Genomic DNA, 23,534 nt, shown 5'->3' with positions numbered 1-23,534 from the left:
TCATTTAGCCATACATTTACATACCAGTTATTGCGTTCAGCTAATTTTATATATATATATATATATATATATATATATATATATATATATATATATATATATATATATATATATATATATATAATTAGCTGGACGCGTCCTCTGACCGCACCTGCAGCAGCTCGAGCTGATTAAAGCGTTTCCTCTCAGGTGACGCAGTTTGTCCCGACGAGCAGAACGGGCCGACATGGATTTGCCACTCTTCATTTATTCGATCTTTCTGGCCAGTCTGACCATTTCCAGAGGTGAATGTTCTTCTTCCTGTTTTCTAAGTAATTTGTGTGACCTTATTTCAAGTCCCCACGTGCGTAAACGTCCTCCTGATCTTTTTCTCTATGACAGCATGAACAAGTCAACATGGCCGCCATCGTCACACACTCGAGTCAGTCTGTTTTAACTACAGCATCATAGTTCGAATTAAACACTTGTTCATGACACTTCAGAAGTTTTAACTAAAACATATTTGGGTAAAATGAAGTAAAAAGTAGTTTGTAGGACGCTGTTGTGTGTTTGCCCTCACTCAGGCTGGATAAAATTAGACCCCTGCTAACCTGCTTGTTAAAGCTAACTTTCATGTTACCATGTCCTGTGTGCCATTTTAGCATGATTTTGACAAGTTAAACACAAGACCTCTTTGGTCTCTCATATCCAGGGTTCCTCCTTAGTAAATTGGTTTGGCTACATACATAACTTTATCTACTTTTCCTGTCAATAAATGGACAATTGTTTAACAGTTATGTTTATGATTAGCTTAATTTCTAATTGATTATTGACAAATCCTGAACCCTACATTACACCTATGGTCACTGGCTCATCTGGATTCTTCATGATGTCTGAAGCTGTATAATATTGCTTAAATAAACAGGGGAAATTCATCATTTTACTTTCTCCTGTCTGTCTCTCCATATTTCTTAAAGGTCAAATTTTGGGATGTCATCAAGGCCAATGGCAGTGTGATGATGGAGGCTGTATCCCTGATATCTGGAGATGTGATGGAGCTGGAGACTGCCTGGATGGATCTGATGAAATGGATTGCACTGGTAGGTATGGCTCCCGTGCTTGGGACAGAAGCAGTGTTCCCAAATTAATTAAGATGGCCATGTTTTCATCCATCATAGTCGTTTTCTTGTGCGACAGAAATGATTTATCCCATAACAAGGCAAGTTTTAATAGAATCTGTAGCAATAAGGGCAGATTTATTTGTTTTTAAAATTTGAATAATCAATCTACATTACAATGACAATTGAAAGGCCCGAAGTTGTATAGAAAAAGGTTAAGCAAAAAACGTTGCTGATTTTTAGTCATTTTTACATTCTAACATGAGGTTTGATAGTGTAGTATCAAGGATTGTGATATAACCAGTGTTTGGTTGTGTTGTTTCAAACGAAATTCATGCTAAGAGAAAGCCACCTTAATCAAAGGAGCATTAAATCCCTCATGTATATTTGTTCAATAAACCCATTCTTCCCCTTCTGTATATGATGATTTTTCTCTCTCCCAGGCTCTTCTGAATGTCTGCCAGGTCAGTTTTCCTGTGTAGACTCTGTCGGCTGTGTTAATGCTTCGGCCCGCTGTGATGGACAAATCCAGTGTCCCACCGGCTCAGATGAAGAGAACTGTCCAGCTACTGAGAGCTGTTTAGAGTCTGACTGGACATGTCAAAACAACATCTGTATCCCAGCAGAGCTGCGTTGCAATGGACTGAATGACTGTCTGGACAACTCTGACGAAGACAACTGTGGTGAGAAGGATGGAGGGTTGAATATTGCGCCACAGGAATGTTTGATGTATCCATACGTCTAAAATGCCATTTTATGTTCTGCATTATCTTATTCTGGTGCTTTGCTATGTTTTAAGAATCTAGCTCAGTTCAATATAAAAAATGTAAGGGAGGAGTTTAAATCAACATATATTTTTTTTATTGAGACATTCTTCGTATGTGTTTATATGTTGTATTGTATTGCACTGAACAGAGATGCACCTGTGATTTCATTGTAAGATGAGCTTACAATGACAATAAAAGATTTTTTATTTTAATTCTATTCAATATGTATATACATAAGAAAATCACAAAAACTCCAAGGCTCTAAATTTTTGAAATATTAGAAATTCCGTTATTGTCTAGATGATCTTAAAAACAAAATCAAACATGAGATCTCTTTGACTCTCTGATGCAGACTTGGTGCCGAAACATGTTGGAGTTTGTGGCGGTAAATTTTATTGGTTAACGCAAAAAGAAAACTGAGTGAGTTGGAGTGTCTTTGATATATTTGGAAAATTAAATCACAGTGATTTATCTCCACAAATCACATGAACAGTGACATTATTTTGTATCTTATGATTTCATGTACATCAATGTGAAGAATTCATTATGATTGAATTAAGTCTAACAAATTCTTTGTTCGCTCTGACCTTGTGACCATGTAGAGTCAAAAGATGAAAAAATGATCAAGTCCTGATCGTCTCTCCTCTTACAGGTCTGTGTGGGGAGGCTGGTATACGTTGTCCTGAGGGGACGTGTCTGTCTGCTGAGGAGAGGTGTGATGGACAGGTGCACTGCTCAGATGGCAGCGATGAGCCTATAACCTGTGGTAGGTTGGACACAGATTACTGATGGAAATTGCTTATACTTGACTGCAACTCCATCTCCAAATTATGTGATACAGTATATTGCTTTTGGGGCTCCTCCTGCAGGTCGTATTTGCTCTATTAACAATGGTGGCTGCAGCCATGTGTGTGTCGATGAAGACTGGGGAGCTCTGTGTGCCTGTCCTGATGGATATAAGCTTTCTCCCAATGGAGCCGTCTGTGAAGGTGTGTGTGTGTGGGATGACTAGACTCGACTTTTCAGTTTTATTATGGGGGTAACTGCCCTTTGCGGTATCATGCTTATGAAAATAAAAGCTATCATCTCTCCTTAGATTTGGATGAATGTGCCCAGACTTTTTCTCCCTGCATGCATCACTGCACTAACACTGTTGGATCCTACTACTGTCACTGCAGAGACAGATTCAAACTAGATGGAAATTCTGCATGTCTGGCTACAGGTAATGATATGTTTATCTAAATCCAAGTTAGTGTATTTAACATGTTGTGGCCATTCCACCTTGTTGTTTGGTAGCAATTTGGCTGCACCTTGGGGGGGGTGTACAAATTTAATGTTGTTTTAGCGAGCTAGTCATCAGCTTTATTGGATTATGTAATCCTCCTCTGGAATTAGTTTTATCCTCTCTGAAAAGATCAAACTTAGCAACAAACAAGTTCAGTTGGACAAAAGATAATTGACATGTAAATAGGGTTCTTTGATATGGCCGACCTTATGACAAAGCAAAAAAGAAAAGATCAAATAAATCAACAGAACTTGACAAACAATCGAGCAGGTAACCTCAAAAGGGAATTACTTAAAATGTTTTATCACATGTTCATGCAGGTTCTTTTTTTGTCCAAATATTGTCCAAAAATGTCCTATTTTATTCTACACGCTTGAAGTGATAAGGAAGGTAATTCCCTTTCAGTAACTGAGGGATGTCTAACTTACAGGAAGTCAGACTTACTCAAAGATGGTATATTCACACTAATTGCACCCTTCTCTGTATCTATAAATATCTCCAGGTGATGCTGTCAGATTGCTAACAGCGCAGAGGAAATCAATCGGGCTGTTGAATGTGAAGTCTCAGCAGTTTGAAGTTATCCAGACTGCAGTCTTTGACCTGGTGGCTGTGACTTTTGATGTTGCCCGAGGCTGGTACTACTGGGCTGACAACCAGGGCAACATTTACAAGAGTGATGGACAGCACAGCTCGACGATCTACACTGGTTAGTTGACCCAACATGATACTGCTTTTTTTTTTTTTAAAGGTTTTATGGTTATGCAGCTTATTGTTTGTTTTTTTTTTATTTATTTATTTATTTATTTATATATATATATATATATATATATATATATATATATATATATATATATATATATATATATATATATATATATATATATATATATATATATATATATATATATATATATATATATATATATATATATATATATATATATATATATATATATATATATAATATTTTCTATACAAGTTGTATGAATTATAAAGTGATTGAACTATGTATGACCAATAGGCCTAGAGACTTTTTGTCTTGTTCCCTGTTATAGCATTGTCTGCTTCTCATCACCAGTTGAATTGTCCACCAGCTGTATCTAGATTAGCTGGGGGTTTTTTGTTTGTTGTTGGAAAAAAAGCAAAGAGCAGAGGAAAGTCTGGATACAACTTAGTGAATTATTAAGCTGACTTGTTTATAAATATACACATACATGTGTATATATTACAAAAATATAAAAAGTCCCAGACTGTCACCTGATATAGAATCCCTTTGTTCCATATCAAAAGTTGAACCCAAAATGAAGAGGGAAAAGAGACCAAAACCTCCTTAATATCTCAACAGGGGAGCCTGGAATCGGAGGTCTAGCCTGTGACTGGCTGAATGGAAACCTGTTCTGGACCAATCAGAAGACAGAGTCAATCTACATGCAGGCAGCTGATGGAGAAAGTTACACTTCTGTGCTGAGCAAGAACATCCGCCCATCAGAGTTGGTGCTTATACCTGTGGAGAGGTATGTCTGACTTTCATTCCATCTGAGTACTGTTTAATTTGATTTGACATGAAAATCACGTCGTGAAGATTAACGTGGGTAGTGCTGATTAAAATACACTGCTCTCTGACTTCCAGTTTGATGTTCTGGATCAATGCTGGCCACGGGGACAGAGTGACAGTAGAGAAGTCATGGATGGATGGGTCAGACAGAAGCTCTCTGATGTCGCTCACTGCTCAGTCCGCTCACAGTCTGACTGCTGATGTTGCTGCCAGGAGGCTGTACTGGATCAGTGATTTCAAGAAGGTGAGTTAAGGAACAAAACACAGGTAGACATACATCAAACAAGCTGGAGTATGAATAGAATATCATAACACATAACGCTTCACTTAATTAGCATGATGAAAAGAGAGTACCATGACCTAAACCCTGGTAAACCCTAATAATCTCTTCATACAGTGTGAACATGAACTTATTTAATTCAGTCCATAGAGACAGTGAAGGTGGATGGGACTGGCCGTTACACCTTCACAGGACTGTTCAGCAGCAGACCAGCTCTCGGCCTTGCAGTGTTTGAAAGTTCCTTCTACTGGATGGATGACAGAGGACTGTGGCAGGTTCCACAGAAACAACCGGATCAAAAGAAATTCCTCTTGAAATCCACAGTGCCAATATTCGCAGTTTACCACAAGCTACAACAGCCTCAAGGTATTTAGTAGAACAACAGATAAAATGGTAAGGCAACATTGTTCTGTCTTCCACTGATATGATATAATTTTGAATAGAATCCGAAGAAAATTTACATGACAAAGGTTTGTATTTTGCTCATGTGTTGACTAATACTATATTTCATCTGTTTAAAAAAAAACAACTTTTAAACTCTCTCAAAGTGTAACTGTATCTTCCTTACTCACCTCAGTAATTTCTTTTACATCTAATAGTAGTACTCACATGTCAAAATGTCTTGTCTCATCATCAATCAGGTTCTTCAGCATGTACAAAGACTCCATGTCAACTGTGTCAACTAACTAAAGGAAGCCCCATGGGATTCACCTGTGCTTGTCCTAACTCAAAAGTACTGTTGCTTGATGGGACATGTGAATGTAGGTTTACCATATCCTTAATTTGCCTATGTTACAAATGCCTTTTATGCCACCTTTGAAAGATGACAAATGATATAAATTGTACTTGATCCTGCTCAAGTTTAGATTTCTAAATCAATATTTCAAACTCTTGGATTAGGAATGTGTTGAAGTCTTTTACTCTTCTCTTTTTTAAAAGTTTTTCTTCAACTTCATTTGTTTTATTTGTTTCCAAAGATCCAAGGTTTATATACGCTACCATCACCCACATCAACATGTTGGAGTTTAGAGGCAGAGTCTCCACTGATACCCAGCTCTTTGCCACTGACGACAGTATCCTGTCATTCGATCTGGACTGGTACAGAGACTGGCTTTACTGGGCAAACCAAACTGGCCATATCCAACGCATAAGTCTAACTGAGGCCAAGACTGAGGTGGTCCCAACACCTTTGCCAGGTAAGTGGTTTGAGCTTTTAGTGCAGAGGACATGTTGCTATTAAAGTAGAACTGAGAAAATTTTTTATCACTTAGTGATTTGTTTGGACTGCTGGCAATTCTGATTTGTTTCTTAAATTAGATATTTATGACAGACTGTCCGCACTGTTATTTGTAAGTGATTGAATTTTTATGGAATAATGTTGGTAACGTGGTAGCACGAGAAAAACAGATTAATTGTCTCACCCTTCAAACAATTAGGCCTAAATGTCATGTGACAGAGGAGGTCTGCAACAACTGACTGTTCTGCTCTTTTTTTTGTAGCTTGTCTGATAAAAGTCGACCAGAGGAAAGGGAACCTGTATTGGGTGTCATGCGACCAAAACAGCATCGGCACCACCACAGTCGACAATCGATACTCACAGCAATTGTACCATACAACAAAGGAGATTCGAGACATGTATCTGGACTGGCTGAGGGGTGGCCTCCTGTGGCTGGAGGAAGAGCAACTCCTTAGCATGACCTTGACGGGAGGCCAAGCTGAAGAGCTGCTGCACTTAGCAGGAGGTGTTGGGGGGAACATCGCCTTCGACCTCAGGGCTAGTAGTCTGCTCTGGAACTCAAAGAGGGCAGGTCTGTAGATCAGAGGGAGAAAATGGGGTTTCTTATGTTCAAATGTCATAGAAGCTGAAGTTATAACAGAAGTTTTTTTTTTTTTTTTTTAAATGAAGAAGGCATTTTATGTTGTTGTTGTTGTTGTTGTTGTTATTATTATTATTATTATTATTATTATTATTATTATTATTATTATTATTATTATTATTGATTTACATCTAATTAATTGGAGCCCTAGAAAATAGAACAAAATAAAGGTACTTGCAGACTTTAATCACATCCCTTTTTAACTGCTCATATTGTGCCCACAATTCTAAAAATATTGGAATTGTGATCCTGCTTGATTGGAGCTGCCAGTGTTAGTAGAATCTTTCATAATTTTTTGATCAGTATAAGGACAGAAATAAATGATGCTTTCAGTCTGTCATTGAGCTCCAATATCAAGAAATATCAGGCCTAATTTCCCTACATAAACACACTATTTGAATAAATCTGACTTTGGGATCCAATATTTAAACAGTACAGACCTGTTGAATGAGTTTTGGGTCCTTTTTTTTTTTTCTTTTCCCAGGTTTAACAACAATGAGTTTGCTGCAGGAAAGAAGCCACCAAGCTGGCAGGAGGTGGAACATTTCTGGCTCGGTTATAGCTGCCTTTGAGCCCTTCCTGTTGTCACTTTCTGACAATGTTTTGACACTGTGGGACCGCCGCGATGGGAGCGCGATCCAAGACATGTCTGTGGGAGGTCAAGTGCTGAGTGTAGTTGCTGCACTCAAGGACGTCCGTCCAGGTCAGACCACTAAACACATTTATACAGACACATGCTGTCTCTTTATTTGAAATTTCTGTCCATGCTGCTTAGTCTTTATGTCAATCCCATCATGGGTCATGTTAGCTGCGCAGTTAAACCAGTTTTAGAACTAGATATTCAGCACTTGCAAGGAGTCAAGAGTTCATTGTAAACTTTCTCTAATTCAGTTAAAGGTGGATGATGATGATCCACTGACAAATGTTTTTACTTTGACAGGCTTCTTCATTTTCTCATTTTCATTGTAATAACTTTCCATAGTGCCTGATACTCCAGTCTGCAATGAACCCTCTGTGCTGTGCCGACACACATCAATCTGCCTGTCACAAGTCCAGCTGTGTGATGGGAATAAGGACTGCCCTGATGGAGATGATGAGGACTTTTGTGTAACCACATGTCCATCTAAAGGTAAAATATCAATATATCACAGTTTGTCACATGAGAGGTAAAGTTCCCCTGCCCTGCAATTTTGTTTTAATCTTCTCTTTTTTGCCTTTGTTTACAATTTTAGATGATTTCAAGTGCACGGACCGTAGGAGTTGCATCTCCAGGAATCTTGTTTGTGACGGTCGTTCTCACTGTCGTGACAGTTCGGATGAGGTCAACTGTCCAACCGTAGCTTCTCCTGCAGCTCTGGCAAACATCCTTAAGTGTCGCACGGGCTCAAGGCTGTGTAAAGACGGCACAGAGTGTGTTTTATACAGCCATGTGTGTGATGGGGAAAAGGATTGTCGGGATGGATCAGATGAACAGGAATGTGGTGAGTTTCCTAAGAAAGTCATACTTATTGGAAAAATTGCAGTAACGAAGAATAACTGATGCAATTGTAAGTGTAGTGGAACCGATAATTTAACTGTACCTTGTAATCACTATTTGATGTTGAAGATGCTACAGATCAGAAGATGACTCCAACATCAAATATTCTTCCATTCAACGAAATGCTACCTGTCACCACACCTCATGCTCCGACTGTCCCAGCCTGCAGCAGTCCCTCTATGCTCTGTCCCCGTTCTTCTGTTCACCTCTGCATTTCCCCAAGCCAGTTTTGTGATGGACGCAAAGACTGTCCTGATGGCTTTGATGAACAGAACTGTGTGAAAAGATGTTCCTCAAAAAGTGAGCATTGAGATGATGTGTTCTCTGAGGTGGTGATAATATACATTTCCTTGTCTTAAATGTTATTTAATGAAGCATGCTCAAAAGAGCTTTCAAAGCATCCTGAAACTTGGAACAACTCTTATTTTCAATGATTTTCATCCAGACAACTTCCGCTGCAAAGACCGTAGGAGCTGCATCTCGAAGAGTCTGGTTTGTGACGGGCGTTCTCATTGCAATGATGGCTCAGATGAGGTCAACTGTCAGAGCATAGCACGTCCTACAGCCCTATCAAATGTCCTGAAGTGTCGCATGGGCTCCAGATTATGTCAAGATGGCACAGAATGTGTCCTCTTCAGTCATGTTTGTGATGGCGAGAGAGACTGCCGTGATGGATCAGACGAAGAAGGATGCAGTGAGTCTGGAGTTTTGGATCCGGTCCTATATTTATCTCCACTATCACTGATGTAATCATCATGACAGTGATTTCTTTTTTTCTGTTGTGTTGATTATTTTTTAGATGCTGCAGAGGTTGACCCTACCACAGCTACCACAAAATTAAATGAATCCCCTTTATCTTTTGAACCTTATACTGATCCTCCCACTGAGCCGCCCTGCACCAGTCCTTCAGTTCTGTGTCCAGGTTCTTCTCTATGCATTAAACCAACACAGTTTTGTGATGGAAAGAAAGACTGTCCTGATGGATCTGATGAGAACTGTATGAGAAGATGTCCTTACAAAAGTAAATCATTAAGTTATTATACTTGATTCTTTAAAATTGAGTTTTCAATAGTTGACATTACACAAGAAGTAGTTTGAACCAATGCAACAATCTCATATCTATTGTGCGAATTTGAAGTATAGTTAACAAGTCTCTCTAATTTGAATTTCTTTTTACCCTTTGAAGCTGACTTCCGCTGCAAAGACCGTAGGAGCTGCGTCTCCAAGAGTCTGGTTTGTGATGGTCGCTCCCATTGCCACGATGGCTCAGATGAGGTCAACTGCCCGAGTGAGCGCACTCTTGCAGCTCAAACAAATGTCCTAAAGTGTCGCATGGGCTCCCAACTATGTCGAGATGGCACAGAATGTGTCCTCTTCAGTCATGTTTGTGACGGAGAGAGAGACTGTGGGGATGGATCAGACGAAGAAGGATGTGGTGAGTGTTGATTCATAAGTAAGTAAATGTAGAGGTGTGTGTAGGGTGGTGCACTTTGCCATTTCTTATAACTTAACAACTGGACAATATCTTGGGTGACACTCTGCACTTCTCCAATTAACTCTTGATGTCATTTTTCTAGGTGATTCAGACACTGGCACTATACTTGCAGAAAATCTCAAATCAGAAGTATCTCTAGCACCTGCCAAGCGGCTCACTGACCCTCCTACCAAGCCACCCTGCACCAGTCCTTCAGTTCTGTGTCCAGGGTCTTTAATATGCATTAAACCAACACAGTTTTGTGATGGAAAGAAAGACTGTCCTGATGGATCTGATGAGAACTGTGTGAAAAGATGTCCTTACAAAAGTAAATCATTAAGTTATTGTACTTGGTTCTTTTGAAATTGAGTTTTCATTAATTGACATTAGACAAGAAGTAGTGTGAACCAGTGCAACGATTTCATTTCTATTGTGTGAATTCAAAGTAAAGGTAACAAGTCTATTCAATTCTAGTATTTTATTTGAATGTTCTTTTTACCCTTTGAAGCTGACTTCCGCTGCAAAGACCGTAGGAGCTGCGTCTCAAAGAGTCTGGTTTGTGATGGTCGCTCTCATTGCCACGATGGCTCAGATGAGGTCAACTGCCCGAGTGTGCGCACTCCTGCAGCTCAAACAAATGTCCTAAAGTGTCGCATGGGCTCCCAACTATGTCGAGATGGCACAGAATGTGTCCTCTTCAGTCATGTTTGTGATGGAGAGAGAGACTGTCGGGATGGATCAGACGAAGAAGGATGTGGTGAGTTTCTTTGGAAATGTTTCTTCTTTTCAGAGTGAATAATGTATAATAAATCTCAAGATGGATTTTAGATGAATTTGTTGTGCTGTGGCATATGATGCATGCCATTTTTCTGTCAGATAAATCAAACTTTTACATGTAGTTTGATTAGTTGTGGTGTTGCATACTTAAAATTACAAACGGAAAATGGCTATATTTATATTCCTTTGCTTGCTTTGTAAACAAATGCATGCGCTGGCCATATAATGTCCTTTATCACAGAAGGTGGTATTTCTCATCCTGCTTTTGTCCACAGGGGTTGCCTGAATAAACAAAAGGTGTTCCTTGTAGCTACTTTAATTTGAAAAAGACTGTTGCTATCATTGTCACCTAGGAATGTGTTTTTTTTTTTGGTTTTTTTTTATGGTAATTGCCAGTGTAATCGTATGGCAAAGATCATTTGATATTTTGAAATGAAACTATACGCTTCATCGTACTGTTGTGTTGATTTAATTTTTAGATGCTGCGGAGACTGACCCTACAACTGCTTCAGACAACTTCAACAAAGCCCTTTTACCTGTCAAACCTTTTACTGAGCCTCCCACTGAGCCGTCCTGCACCACTTCTTCAGTTCTGTGTCCAGGTTCTTCTCTATGCATCAATCCAGCACAGTTTTGTGATGGAAAGAAAGACTGCCCTGATGGATCTGATGAGAACTGTGTGAAAACATGTCCTTACATAAGTGAGTTTGCAGATATTGGCCTTACGGCTCAGATTCTGAAACGCTTTTGTTATTTTGCTGCTTTTCCGTTTGATATAATAAACATTGTTCTCCTCAGCTGATTTTCTCTGCAATGACCGTCGGAGCTGTATCTCCAAGAGTCTGGTTTGTGACAGTCACTCTCATTGTCACGATGGCTCAGATGAGGTCAACTGTTCGAGCAAATCTCCTCCCGCAGCCTTGAAGTGTCGCATTGGGTCAAAGCCGTGTAATGATGGCACAGAGTGTGTTTTATATAGCCATGTGTGTGACGGAGAGAGAGACTGTGTGGATGGATCGGATGAACAAGGCTGCCCAGAAACATGCAGACAAGGTTTCATTTCAAGGACATTTACCCCCCCGTTTACTTGAAATTAGTATTTGAAGAGGAGCTTCCATTCAGATAGTCAAACCTGTTTTTTTGTACTTCCGTCACAGGTGAGTTTAAATGCTTTCATGGAGGTATGTGCATTCCTCTGGATCAAGTGTGTGATGGGAAGTCACAGTGTCGCGACCAGTCTGATGAACTAGTCTGCAGCGACCAAAAAAAACGCTTTGAACATCACTGTGGTGACGGCAGCCGCTCCATCCCAAAGAAATTTGTTTGCGATGGAGAGAGAGACTGCCTGGATGGCTCAGATGAGGTTGGCTGTGGTAAGTCTTTAGATCTAGTTTTGTCGTTGTCATTCACTGGTGGTAGGCTATTTCCACACCAAGTTTTGAAACACAAGTTTGAAAGCTGTGATTTATGTGTAGATGTAAAAACAGTGATTGGAATGATTGAAAAGTAATTTGAACTTTTACATGGACATGAGGTGCTATAACTTTAGTTTTTCCATTTCCAGACCCTATTATTGCTACATCAACAGAGTCTCCTGTTCCCACTTCGAAGTCAAGATGCATCACTCCATCAGTTCTTTGTCCAGGTTCACCACAGTGTATCTCTCAAAATCAGCTGTGTGATGGACAAAGAGACTGCCCTGATGGATTTGATGAGAACAACTGTGTGTTCCAATGTAAAAACCAAGGTAAGTGTGAGTCCAGCCCTGACAACAGGCACTGCACAGATAGTAAATATTTTACGTCTCTGGCAAACTAATGATGGTATGGACTCTCTGTGGGAGATTTTTTAAGACTGCTCCCAACTTCAAATGATCTTTAAGCGTGCACATAATGATATCCATGGCAGGAGACTTAATTTTAAAGGTACTTTAGAAATGCCTAATAATCCTCTCTGTTCCTCATATTGACGCCTTTTTCTCCCTGCACCTCAGATGATTTCTTGTGCAGTGACCAGAGAGCGTGCGTCCCCAGGACTGAAGTGTGTGATGGCCGTGCCCATTGTCCTGATGGCTCAGATGAGAAGCGCTGTCAAACAGCACATCCTGCGGCTCCCCGTGAGCCAGTGACAACAAAGCTGAAAATATTTTTAAAACTGTAGATAGATGTGATTCCAGGCACAGCAGTTGTAGTTCTTACAAGATAATATGCTGTTGAACTGTTACCTCTCATACCTGATGTGTTTAAAAATATTTGTAAATCAGAAAACAAATCTTGACTGGACTGGTTTCCTCCCCTGAGCTTACATTTTAAGCTCTACATTTTCTTAACCCAGTTGAGTGCATCATTTTCTCTCTGCTCTTAGCGTCCATCAACGGGCTTGGTGCCAGATCAGCCCCGGTGAGGTGCCGCACAGGTTTCAGGCCTTGTAAAGATGGCCTGGAGTGTGTTATGTACAGCCACGTGTGTGACGGAGAGATGGACTGTAAGGACGGATCAGACGAAGAGGGATGTGCTGCTCAGTGCAAAGCAGGTTAGATTTGTCTATTGTGCAGGTAAAAGCAGCTTAAAGCAGTGCCACAAAAGCAGTGCTAAGGGATTTGCATGAATCTGTTTTCAGCATTGTCAAAGCAGCGCTACAAACTCTGGAATCACTTGTTTATTTGGGGCAAGCACACAAACAGCTTTTTCTGTTTGGGGACGTTTTCAGTTTCTCAGGTGTCTCTAAGGATTTGCTGAAATGTATTTCTAAATCAAATTCCTCATTAATCTAGTTCTAGATTTGAAAACCACCAGATTGTTGTCAGTAAATGGAATATCATGTATGAACTGGATTTTCTCTTTGTCAGCTGAGTTCCAGTGCAGTCATGGAAATAGATGCATACAACCAGAGCAGGTGTGTGACGGACAGTATGACTGTCAAGATCGATCCGATGAAATGGACTGTTCAACTCTGACTAAGGGCTGCCATCACCGCTGTGATAACAACACTCGCTGTATACCTGATACTTTCCTGTGTGATGGAGAGAGAGACTGTGCTGATGGATCAGATGAAGCAAAGTGTGGTAGGCAATGTCCAATATTGTAATGGAACCCATAAAACTAGCAAATCTTATGATAAATGTTTCTAAAATGAAGACAAAATGGTTTTAAAAACATTTTTTTTTCCAGGTTTAGTAGCCTGTACAATTAACCAGTACCGCTGTGCGAGTGGTCAGTGTGTGTCGGAGGCTCTCAGATGTGATGGCTATGCTGACTGCAGTGACCGTACTGATGAGGTGGATTGCACAAGACCACCGCGCTGCCCACCTCAACTGCGATGCCCACACAGCCACTTGTGCCTGCAGAAAGAGTGGCTCTGCGATGGCGAGGACGACTGCAAAGATGGGTCTGATGAGAAGGTAAAAAAAACTACAGTCTGAGTGAAGTAAATCTGTATTAAACAGTTGAGGGAGTCTTTTCTTGCTTCATGAACATTTATCATATTTTGATTCATACTGAAGCTTTGCTGGTCAAACAAAAAGGGTTTTATGAGTGAGTTCGGAAAACGTGTGTGAAATTTGGTCTTGTGTGTCCAGGACTGCGTGTCACCACCAGCAAAGTGCAGGGAATACCAGTGGCAGTGTGGAGACAGCAGTCAGTGCATTCCTCTGTCCTGGAGGTGTGACGGGAAGAAGGACTGTCACAGTGGAATGGACGAGGACAAATGTGAGCATGTTACTTCCCAAATATTGACACCTAATCTGGGTTCATCACTGATTCAAACACTTTAGTGGGTCTATTCAGGCTTGTTTGAATAGGATCAGTTATATAATCCTTTCCAAAATGATTAATTGTTGTCAATTATAAATCAGCCATTTAATTTTCACGAGTATTCAAGTGGATCTGCTCAATTGAGCTGTAAAATAAAGTGTTCAGGTGCTTTCTGTCATTAGTCATGCAGCCATGCTGCAATTTTGAGGCATTCTTAAGGTCCCACATTGAAGAGATTTGGATTTCCATGTCGTTTTTGTTTATAAAGAGGATCTAGGTGCTATGAAAATTATTTTAAAAGAAACCTCAATCAACGGAGTAATGCATACAGCTCAAACTGTACCTTGAAACAAGCTGTCAGGACCTGAAATCATGACCACTCACTGCCCTCGGCCACATCCCCAACACGGCTGTGGTTGCAAAAACGCCAACAGAGCTGATGTGGAAACACACTAGCTGGTGTCATCTCAGGCCTCTGAGAGCTGACCAGTCAGAGCAGACTGAGCTGTTTTGCGAGAGTTGTCTTAAAGAGACAGGCATTAAAACTGAGTGTTCAGACAGATGGTGTGTTTTTTAACATCAGCATGTAATATCTTTCTAGTAGAAATATTTGAATCTGGAGAAGAGCATAATTTGGGGGCTTTAAGGGACAGAAGTGAAATGTATTTTAATCACCGTAGAGTCCAATTGAATCTATGCACATGCATTCACAGGCAGCCAGAGAAAATGCCCTTCTCACCTGTATCAGTGTGGCAGCGGTGAGTGTGTGGACCCTCGCCTGGTGTGTAATGGCTTCACCAACTGTGCTGACAGTTCAGATGAGGGTGCTGGATGTTCTCAACGCAACTGCTCCAGTCTGTCGGCTCCTCAGTGTGACCACCAGTGTGTCAGCACCCCAAATGGCCCGGTCAGCACAGAACAGATTGTTTCCGACTGAACCTCAGCATGCTTTGATGCAACAGCAGCATATTTCTCTTGACTCTTTGTCCCTTCTTTTCTGTTCAGATGTGTTACTGTGCCGCAGGTTTCAGACTAGACTTAAGTGCTGTGTCCTGTGTGGATGCCGATGAGTGCAATGCTGTGCCAAATACCATATGTAGACACACCTGCCTGAACACTCATGGATCATACAGCTGTCACTGCTACCCTGGATTCTACCTGGAACCTGACAACAAAAGCTGCAAGACCAAAGGTACGTCTGTCTTTTGTGTATTCCGTAAATCATGTAAATTTAATGCTTTTTAGCAGCTGACTGCTACTTACTTGGCGAATGTTGAAAGGTTCCTGTACTCAATTACAATATTGACAGTTCGCAAACAATTAAGTCATCAAAATGCCCATATGATGGTGGTAGTAGTAGTACCAGTCTTGCAACTGAATGGGATGGAGTACCACAGATAATCAATGTCATGCTAATTTGGGTTTCCTGCTAAATGCTCCACAGATTTATATCTTTAGTTCCTGAAAACCAGAATTAACTTTGTAAATCATTCTGAACTTGTTCAGATTAGTCTATTGTTGGCCAAGCAAATGCAGAAGAACATAAACTTTATATATGGGAACCTCAGCAAAATTGTATTGGTCTATGTCACTGGTTCTGCATAAAACGTACTGATCATGTTTGTATATCTAGACGAACCTTTGCTTCTGGCATCCGTGCAGTCTGAGCTGTTACTACTGGGAATCCACAGCAGTGCCTTGCGTCTTCTGTCCTCTGCCAGTCGGCCAGTCTTCTCTCTGGATTATCACTGGGCTCAGCAGAGAGTTTATTGGCTGAGTCCTGACTACCAGAGCATCCGCTGGGCCGACATGAAAAGCTCAGGCAACACAGGGACACTTATCAAAGGTATGTCTGTCTCAGGAATTCTACATTTGTGTGATGAGGATGTGTGATTATCTGGACAGTTTCCTAAATCAACAAGATTTGAAGAAACGGTACAAAAAGCACATTCATTCCATTCGCTCATCAGAGTTTGACTTTGACTCATTTTCAGTATTCAAATGAAATCTTGTCACAGGGGTCAAGTCAGATTTCATCGCAATGGACTGGGTTGGTAACAACCTGTACTGGGTGGACGGACTTGTGGGCCAGATTCTGGCTGTGAAACTCAGCGATGTTACAGTGAGATCTCAGAGCTACACTGTGGTCCTGGGTGAAGATCTGGAGCAGCCAAGCTCATTGGTCCTGCTGCCACACCAAGGGTAAGGTGCTCAACCTGAAAAATCCTAAATATTCCACATTTTGCCATTACACATATTCTATAATCAACACTTTCAGATTGATGCTTTGGTCTGAGATTGGCAGCAGCCCTCAGATTGAGCGATCAGGAATGGATGGTTCGAAGAGGAAGGTGGTGGTGAGTCGAAACTTGAGCTGGCCAGTCAGTCTGGCCTATGACCTCCTGGACAACAGGGTGTATTGGGCTGACGAGAAGCTGCGTTGCATCGGCTCGGCCTCTCTGGATGGAGACAATGTCAAGGTAAGTAATACCAGCTGATTAAACATAAACAGATAACATTTAAAGTTTATGCATCATTTGAGGAAAATGTAGGCATAATGTAGACTGTCCTTCTCTTACTAGATCCTCCAGTTAGCTGAAACACCAAGTCCTTTCTCTGTGGCAGTCTTCAATGATCGAGTCTTCTGGTCCGACACAAAAAGAAGAACCATCCGCTCAGCTGACAAGAAAACGGGCAAAGATCAAAAGGTTCTTCTGAAGAGACCAGGGCAGCCGTTTGGACTGAAAGTGAGTCTTCAACTTATGATTCTGAGGAGCTTAATTAATTAAACATATTTATATTTTATGAATATATCAACGCTGGCTGTAAACTTTTCAATATCTGAGAGGTTGCAACTTACAGGAGCCTTAAATTTCCCTTCTCTCCACAGCTGATGCATGCCCTTTCCCAACCCACAATATCCAGTCCCTGTGATAGGCTACAGTGCTCCCATCTCTGCCTGCTGGCCCCAGCAGCGAAAGGCAGGTCTGGAGCACCGGCGTTGACGGGAGATCGAACTGTGAGGGAGCCAACAGCAGTTTGCCGATGCCCGAAGGGGATGCTACTTTCCAAGGACAAGATGACCTGCTCCTTGCCTACGGAGTCATCTTTCATATTGCTTTTGTCTCGTACAACAGTCTACCAGGTGAATGATCTCATTGTGGTTGCAAGACCAGAAAGATCTTGCCAAGTACTTTTGAGAAACTAATTTAAGGTTTCGCTAAGATTTTCTCTTCTCTGGCAGAATTTGACACATTCCTTGTCCTGCTCATTTCCTATGTTATCCTGCCCTCTACTCCCCAACTTGAAGATTTACTTGCACTCCATGCATCGTGATGGTATTGCTTTGAAAAAAATGCCCATCAGCCGAGATTTAGCCCTCCCTGGGGTAACTGAGGCCTCGGGCCTGGACGTGTCCATCCAGGAGCTTTCTATGTATGTGGCGGATGCAGAACAAGGATCTGTGGATGTGCTGAAACTGAGTGGCCCCAGGTCCAGACAGGGACTTACACCCGCTGGACAAGTCCTAAAGCTGAGGGTAGGCTTAATCATCACTTTGTTCAAGGGTGTGCTTGATCTCAGGTATAACCCAGTCTGATCGTGTTTAAAAAGAGATGCCTTCATAATCCACTACATTACTTTTCAAAACATCTCAGACAACAGGCAGTTTCAGGCAGGTCTTACCAAGTAGTTACTCTCATTCAGCTTCACCCTGCTGAAACTTAAATTCTGGCAACTAAACTTCTCACAAGGATGATTCAGTCACGGCTCTGGCAGTTGATTGGGTGACCTCCAACCTCTACTGGAGCAGCATCAAGAGACCCGATCTCCACGTGACCTCCCGCCATGATGGCTTCACCACCTCACTACTGCAGGGATCACTGAAGGTGAGGGTTTTACTGATCATTGTTATTTTCTGCTCATCCATCTTCACCTTTACCTCTGACATTAACGTGGCTCCTTTATCCCTCCATACATGTTTAACATGTTTAACATCTTTAACTACAGCAGCTGTGTCTTTTGGCTATCGTATAACCAATGCATCAGTCAGGCTTGAATTGATAATATAAAAATCAAGACCTCTGTACAACAAGGCAGTATACTGTATTCATGTATGCTCTTTTACCTCTGACATTTGTTTTTTGTTCCTTTTCTTGCTTGTCTTGTATTTGCTGCTCCTGGTAAATAGAGCTCCGGTCTTAATTGTCTTTTCAGGGCACCACATCCATCGCACTGCATCCCCCGTCAGGACGTCTTTGCTACACAGCATTAGCTGTACCAGGAGGAAAGACTCAGACAGATGTAAACTGCGCCTGGATGGATGGCCGTAACAAAGCAGTTCTGTGGAGGAAGTCGAGCATCCCCACCTCGCTGGTCTTTTCCAGTCAAGGGAACATGATCTACTGGGCTGACACAGGTGCTGCTCACTATTGGGGTGTCGTTTAGCTGGCTTGGTAGAGCAGGTGTCCCATGTACAGAGGTTTGACTCCTGGCCCGGGGCCCTTTGTTGTGTGTCTCTCCCCCTCTCTCTCATCCTGTTTCCTGTCACCTTTTCAGCTGGTCTATCAGTAAACCCATAAAAGGCAAAAAAAAAAAAAAAAAAAAAAAAAAAAGCTCACTAATGGATGATTTTTGCTGGCTTACCTTACAGCTGGTCACTCTTTTCCTCCAGGTGAAAACATCATCAGCTCCATTGGAGTGGACGGGTCAGGATATAAACAGTACAAAACAGGGCCAGGTCTGCTCATCTCTTTCACACATACAGAGAACATCCTCCTCTGGGCCACGCTGGACAAAGGTAAGGATTGAAGCACTTGCTGTCTGTACAACTCAGCTTTGAAGTCTCACACCCACAGTGTCTTGGTATATTCTTTTTTTCACGATTATACCTTGCTTTTGTTGTTTTTTTTGCCAAATAACTTTATTCATCCATCTTTCTTCCCTTCAGGCAGCAGATGGCATCACAGACTAATGTAACAATTAATTATTTAGCTAACCTCTTCATAGGAATCTACATTGTGTGACATCTTTAAACACCCACTTGTAATCACTACAGTTTCTCCTCTTCATTACGTTAAATATTAATTTTCAGTCTTGGTGATGGCAAGAAGTGTTTCCTTACTAACTACCCAATCAAATCCTCTACTTCTGCACCTAAGTAGTTGTTGAGGTGTTATTTTGTTTTGTTTTTCCAAACTGTGTAGATGTAACCAAACTGTGGTTCAGCGATGGTCTCCAGCCCAACCAACTGTGGTTTGAGACAAAGACCAATCTGGTGGAAGTCAGAGCCTACAGCATCGACAGTCAGTCTGGTAGGTATCTATCTGACTTCGACACAGCACGCTGAGTTAAAAGTGAAAGGCCTCAATCTGAAACAGGGAGTCGTGCTGGTAAATAAGTGCAATTGAACAAGTAAATACCAGGTTTTAGGCATGTAAAAGGAAACAAGGACTTAAACATACTTACTGTTCTCAATCTCAACATTCAGTCTCACTATATGAAGTGTATTTAGAGAACTGCTTTCAGCAGGAGGGCTCCCTGATGGCCACTAGGTGGCAGGTGAGGCTTGATGGGAGTTAGAAAATTCCAGAGCAGGCTGGGATTGCAAAGAGTTTAAAAAGGGAGACTGAGACATATAACTATGACACAAATTAAGCAGTGAGACTAAAAGAGAAATATGCAATAGTATAAAATAATACACAGCTAAGTAGATCCCTTGAATCACAAAGTCCCATAAACATAATTGTGTGTGTGTGTGTGTGTGTGTGTGTGACACTAGCTTTAACATTTAGTTTTGCAGTACATATAAAGTCTCTCACTTGTGCTAAAATTTGTGTATCAGTAAAAACATTGTGTATAGTTTGTGTCCCATCAGTAGTATAATGAATTACAGAGGTGTTCAGAAAATTTAGAATGAGCAAGCAAGTATCAAGCTACTCTAGAGAAGTTTTTGCTGTATGTCAGACACACAAAGGGGATGGCATGAATTAGAACATGCTTCTAACAATTACAAGTTTCATCCAGCTATATTGTGCACAACAAGGCTGCCATAGTGCTGATTTACCAGCAGCTTGAACATGCTGTCATGGCATGCATCACATGGAAATTCTGATTGATGAATTGTGTCATCAACTTATTGTGCTACATAATGCAATTGCAATGCTAACCAACAGGCTTGCAGCACCCAAGTCATCATTATTTGTAAAGCAGAAGCATGTCCAACCAGTTTGCCAGTCACAAATGATCCACACATTTGTATTTATCCTCTTCAACAGAAAGAGCAGAAAACATGTGTTATCAGACACTCTGGGCAGAATGAAAAGAGTCACTTAGGCTCAGTTTGAGTTGAATAGATGGCAGGGTGATGTGATACCTGCAGAGAGAGATGGCTGGCTAGCTGTGGGAGATCCCAGTCTCTTACTGTGTGTCCGGCAGTGGGAAAGAGCCATGATTAATTGAGCTCACACACACATCAACAAAACTACCACTTGCTTATTCTCTTTACCTGTTGCTCACTCATGTTGTCTAAGAATACAAAAATGCTTTTTCAGAGCAATGTTTATCTTGTTTAGATGAATCAAAACACACACGGATACCTAAAAACATGATCACTGAGGCTTTGTTACCAAAGATTTGTGCCCCTTTAATTGCATAATATGTGTACAACAGGATCTACAATCCTTGGAACAACTGACCAATCATATTGTAATATTATATTATGTTGGCATAAACTTGCACATAAGAACGTTACCTTTTTGCATAATTCTTCATTCACAAACGTTGACACGCTCCTGTTTCACATCCTGGAGTCAAATTAAACTTGTTTTCTCAGTGTGGCACTGACGTCTTTGCTCACTGTACAGCCACAAGGCCCTGACTTGTTTGTACAGTCATAGCAGACCATAGATTGACATGGGAGGAGGTCTAATTCATGTCCTGGTGTGCACCATTGTTGATGCCTATCTCATCCCTACTCAAAGATTATTTGAAGTGGATGAAAATGAAATGAATGGGAAATGCATGTCTATTTAACAATTAGTTGTCCAGGAAGACTGGCGGTATTTGGGGTCTCTTTCCATCCACTTTGATTAGCATCAAGATTAAGGTACACATTATCTTATTTGCTCATGCTTTAGGTGTGATAATCTGTAACTTTTATTCCCTCCAGGAGAAGGGGTTAAAGATTTGTGTTCCCTAATCTAATGCTATTTTACCCATTTCCCCCAGGAACTAATACCTGTTCCAAAAACAATGGCGGATGTGCCCAACTGTGCCTGGCCTATCCTGGTGGTCAGATATGTAAATGTGGACGGGGCTTCTCCGCCATCAATGATACCTCCTGTGCCCCGCTCCTCAACTGCCCCTCTGAGCAAGAATCCTGTCTTGATGGCAGCAAGTGTATCAGCAGCAACAAGATTTGTGACGGACATGTCGACTGTTTGGACCAGTCAGACGAGCAGGACTGTGAGTTTTAGAAGGCATATAAAACATTGAAAAGGTCCTCTCAGGTCTGGCTGTAGTTACTCCCAAGTGCACAGTGGTAAGATGCGTGCACTGTAGGAAAATGTTTATTGTGGGAAAAATGGTACTTTTCAATAACATGTACAGTAATTACTACATTTTCTGTCTCTTCAGGTCCAAATACAAACTCAGCCTCTTTTGGGCCCAAAACTAGTGATGGTCGTTCTCCCCTGTCTTCATCTTCTCATCCCAACATCCAGAAGAACTCAGTTTCCTCAGTTAAAACAGACTCCACGTCCTGTGATCTCCAACACTGCCACGGTCAGGGCAGCTGCATCACAGAACGCAAAATCACTCGCTGCCAGTGTCTCGCTGGTTACAAGGGAGAGTTCTGTCAAGAGGCTGAAAGTGGACAAAGTCACGTGGGTGTGATCCTGGGTGTCTCCTGCCTTGTTGCCTTATTGATTGGTGCTGCTTTTCTTTTCACTAAGAGGTATTGAACAAAAGGAAGAGTGTGATATTCTGAAGAGACTATTGGAAACTTCAGACACACTGCAGAGCTATATTGTGCTATGTAACTCAGTGACTTATGCAGTACGTTGCTTTTTTAAAATCTGATTTTAACAGGAGAGCATGGGTGTCCATCAGAAACAGATCAACAGAGAAAGAAACTCTGATGGCCAATATGGGCCTGCCATGTGAACACTACGATTCAGACTCTGAGGTAAAACTTTGTGCCAGTGAGTGGAAATTAATTTTGATAAATGCACAGAAACAGGAACAATATTTAGAATATTAACCATTTATTCTCTAAATGTGCAGTTGATATTGGTTCTCAATTATCAGTCACTAGTCCAGTCATAAATATGGAGACAGTATTTTAATTTTAATGTTCTTAATGCATTTGATTTGAAGTCTTGATTTGAGCGTGAAAGTTCTTTATTGACACTCAGTTGTAGTTAAGTGGATTATACAGTCTTGCTTGAATAAATGTTGCCGTTTTGTTTTTGTGCTTTTTTTTTTGTGCATTTTAATTTGCAGGTGGTCCTTTGTCATCCAATTACTTAAACTGAGTGCATTTTGAAAGGATATTATTTCTTCATTATTTGGCAAAATTTCAGATTAATGTCTCTGCTCTTTTTATAAATCAAGAAAAATGTATTTTCTATTCCCCAGGAGCTGGACTCCCCGGTGGATTTGAAGAGCCCTCCGCTAGCGTTAAGGTCATTACAGCTCAAGTACTCAAGTCCTGTATCCTAAAGCCTCCAATAAACACCTGATGGCTGATGCCTTGGACTGTTGGAATATACTGCTTTTATGACAAAAATGAATGGGGTCTGCAGATGCATTTCTGTGATAATGAATTTAACATGCCGATGGACAGTCTTTTGTGTAATAAAAGTGATCAAGAAATGAACCGAAGACCACACTCGGCCTGTTTTTATTCTCTAACAAGGAGAACAACTTCTGAAAGTTCTCATTGTTAGGGTTAGGGTTAAATGTGGGATTTCCTCCCTGTCTTCATATTCTTTGTTCACAGCAACAACTGATCTAGTAATGAGCCTCAGCCTAGACAGTTCACGTCCAGCTTACTGCACAGTTTTGCAAGTCTAATTTTTGCATGGATAGTCAAAGTTCATTTTTAGCTTTTATTAATAAAGTGGTTATCTAG

At 41.0% G+C, this 23,534-nt stretch overlaps 1 protein-coding gene across 4 annotated transcripts; it reads left to right on the top strand.

Moving 5' to 3' along the window:
• Window positions 1-151: 151 nt before the first annotated feature.
• si:dkey-88l16.3 (low-density lipoprotein receptor-related protein 2) lies at window positions 152-23,283 on the top strand. Of its 4 annotated transcripts, none has more exons than XM_037118194.1 (47): window positions 152-284; window positions 957-1,079; window positions 1,541-1,780; window positions 2,517-2,630; window positions 2,734-2,853; window positions 2,961-3,086; window positions 3,652-3,855; window positions 4,495-4,663; window positions 4,780-4,948; window positions 5,128-5,350; window positions 5,626-5,745; window positions 5,962-6,180; window positions 6,484-6,792; window positions 7,346-7,564; window positions 7,844-7,990; window positions 8,094-8,342; window positions 8,468-8,698; window positions 8,844-9,092; window positions 9,198-9,419; window positions 9,585-9,833; window positions 9,976-10,200; window positions 10,381-10,629; window positions 11,129-11,350; window positions 11,448-11,702; window positions 11,807-12,022; window positions 12,214-12,396; window positions 12,643-12,765; window positions 13,014-13,181; window positions 13,498-13,713; window positions 13,820-14,049; window positions 14,227-14,356; window positions 15,115-15,308; window positions 15,407-15,593; window positions 16,035-16,247; window positions 16,420-16,603; window positions 16,680-16,881; window positions 16,984-17,148; window positions 17,292-17,546; window positions 17,712-17,939; window positions 18,154-18,288; window positions 18,617-18,818; window positions 19,074-19,199; window positions 19,606-19,713; window positions 21,629-21,865; window positions 22,037-22,355; window positions 22,490-22,586; window positions 23,039-23,283. In XM_037118194.1, exons 1-47 carry the CDS (start codon window positions 227-229, stop codon window positions 23,120-23,122), a joined length of 8,913 nt encoding a protein of 2,970 aa, XP_036974089.1. In that variant the 5' UTR covers window positions 152-226; the 3' UTR covers window positions 23,123-23,283. The 4 variants fall into 4 exon arrangements, with proteins under 4 accessions (XP_036974089.1, XP_036974088.1, XP_036974091.1 ...); XM_037118193.1 differs by having other exon boundaries at window positions 17,646-17,939; XM_037118196.1 differs by lacking the exon at window positions 9,976-10,200 and having other exon boundaries at window positions 17,646-17,939.
• The last annotated feature ends 251 nt before the right edge of the window (window positions 23,284-23,534 follow it).

The sequence above is a fragment of the Acanthopagrus latus genome, chromosome 12 (assembly GCF_904848185.1).
Source record: "Acanthopagrus latus isolate v.2019 chromosome 12, fAcaLat1.1, whole genome shotgun sequence".
Lineage (NCBI taxonomy): Eukaryota > Metazoa > Chordata > Actinopteri > Spariformes > Sparidae > Acanthopagrus > Acanthopagrus latus.
The sequence above is the reverse complement of the archived record's forward strand: the minus strand, read 5'-3'. Positions and strand labels throughout refer to the sequence as shown.

Coding starts and splice junctions, on each gene's coding strand:
- si:dkey-88l16.3 (XM_037118193.1), top strand. CDS start 227: ATGGATTTGCCACTCTTCATTTATTCGATCTTTCTGGCCAGTCTGACC. Junction 4,664..4,779: donor GTGCTTATACCTGTGGAGAG/GTATGTCTGACT, acceptor TCTGACTTCCAG/TTTGATGTTCTGGATCAATG. Junction 16,248..16,419: donor CACAGGGACACTTATCAAAG/GTATGTCTGTCT, acceptor ATCTTGTCACAG/GGGTCAAGTCAGATTTCATC.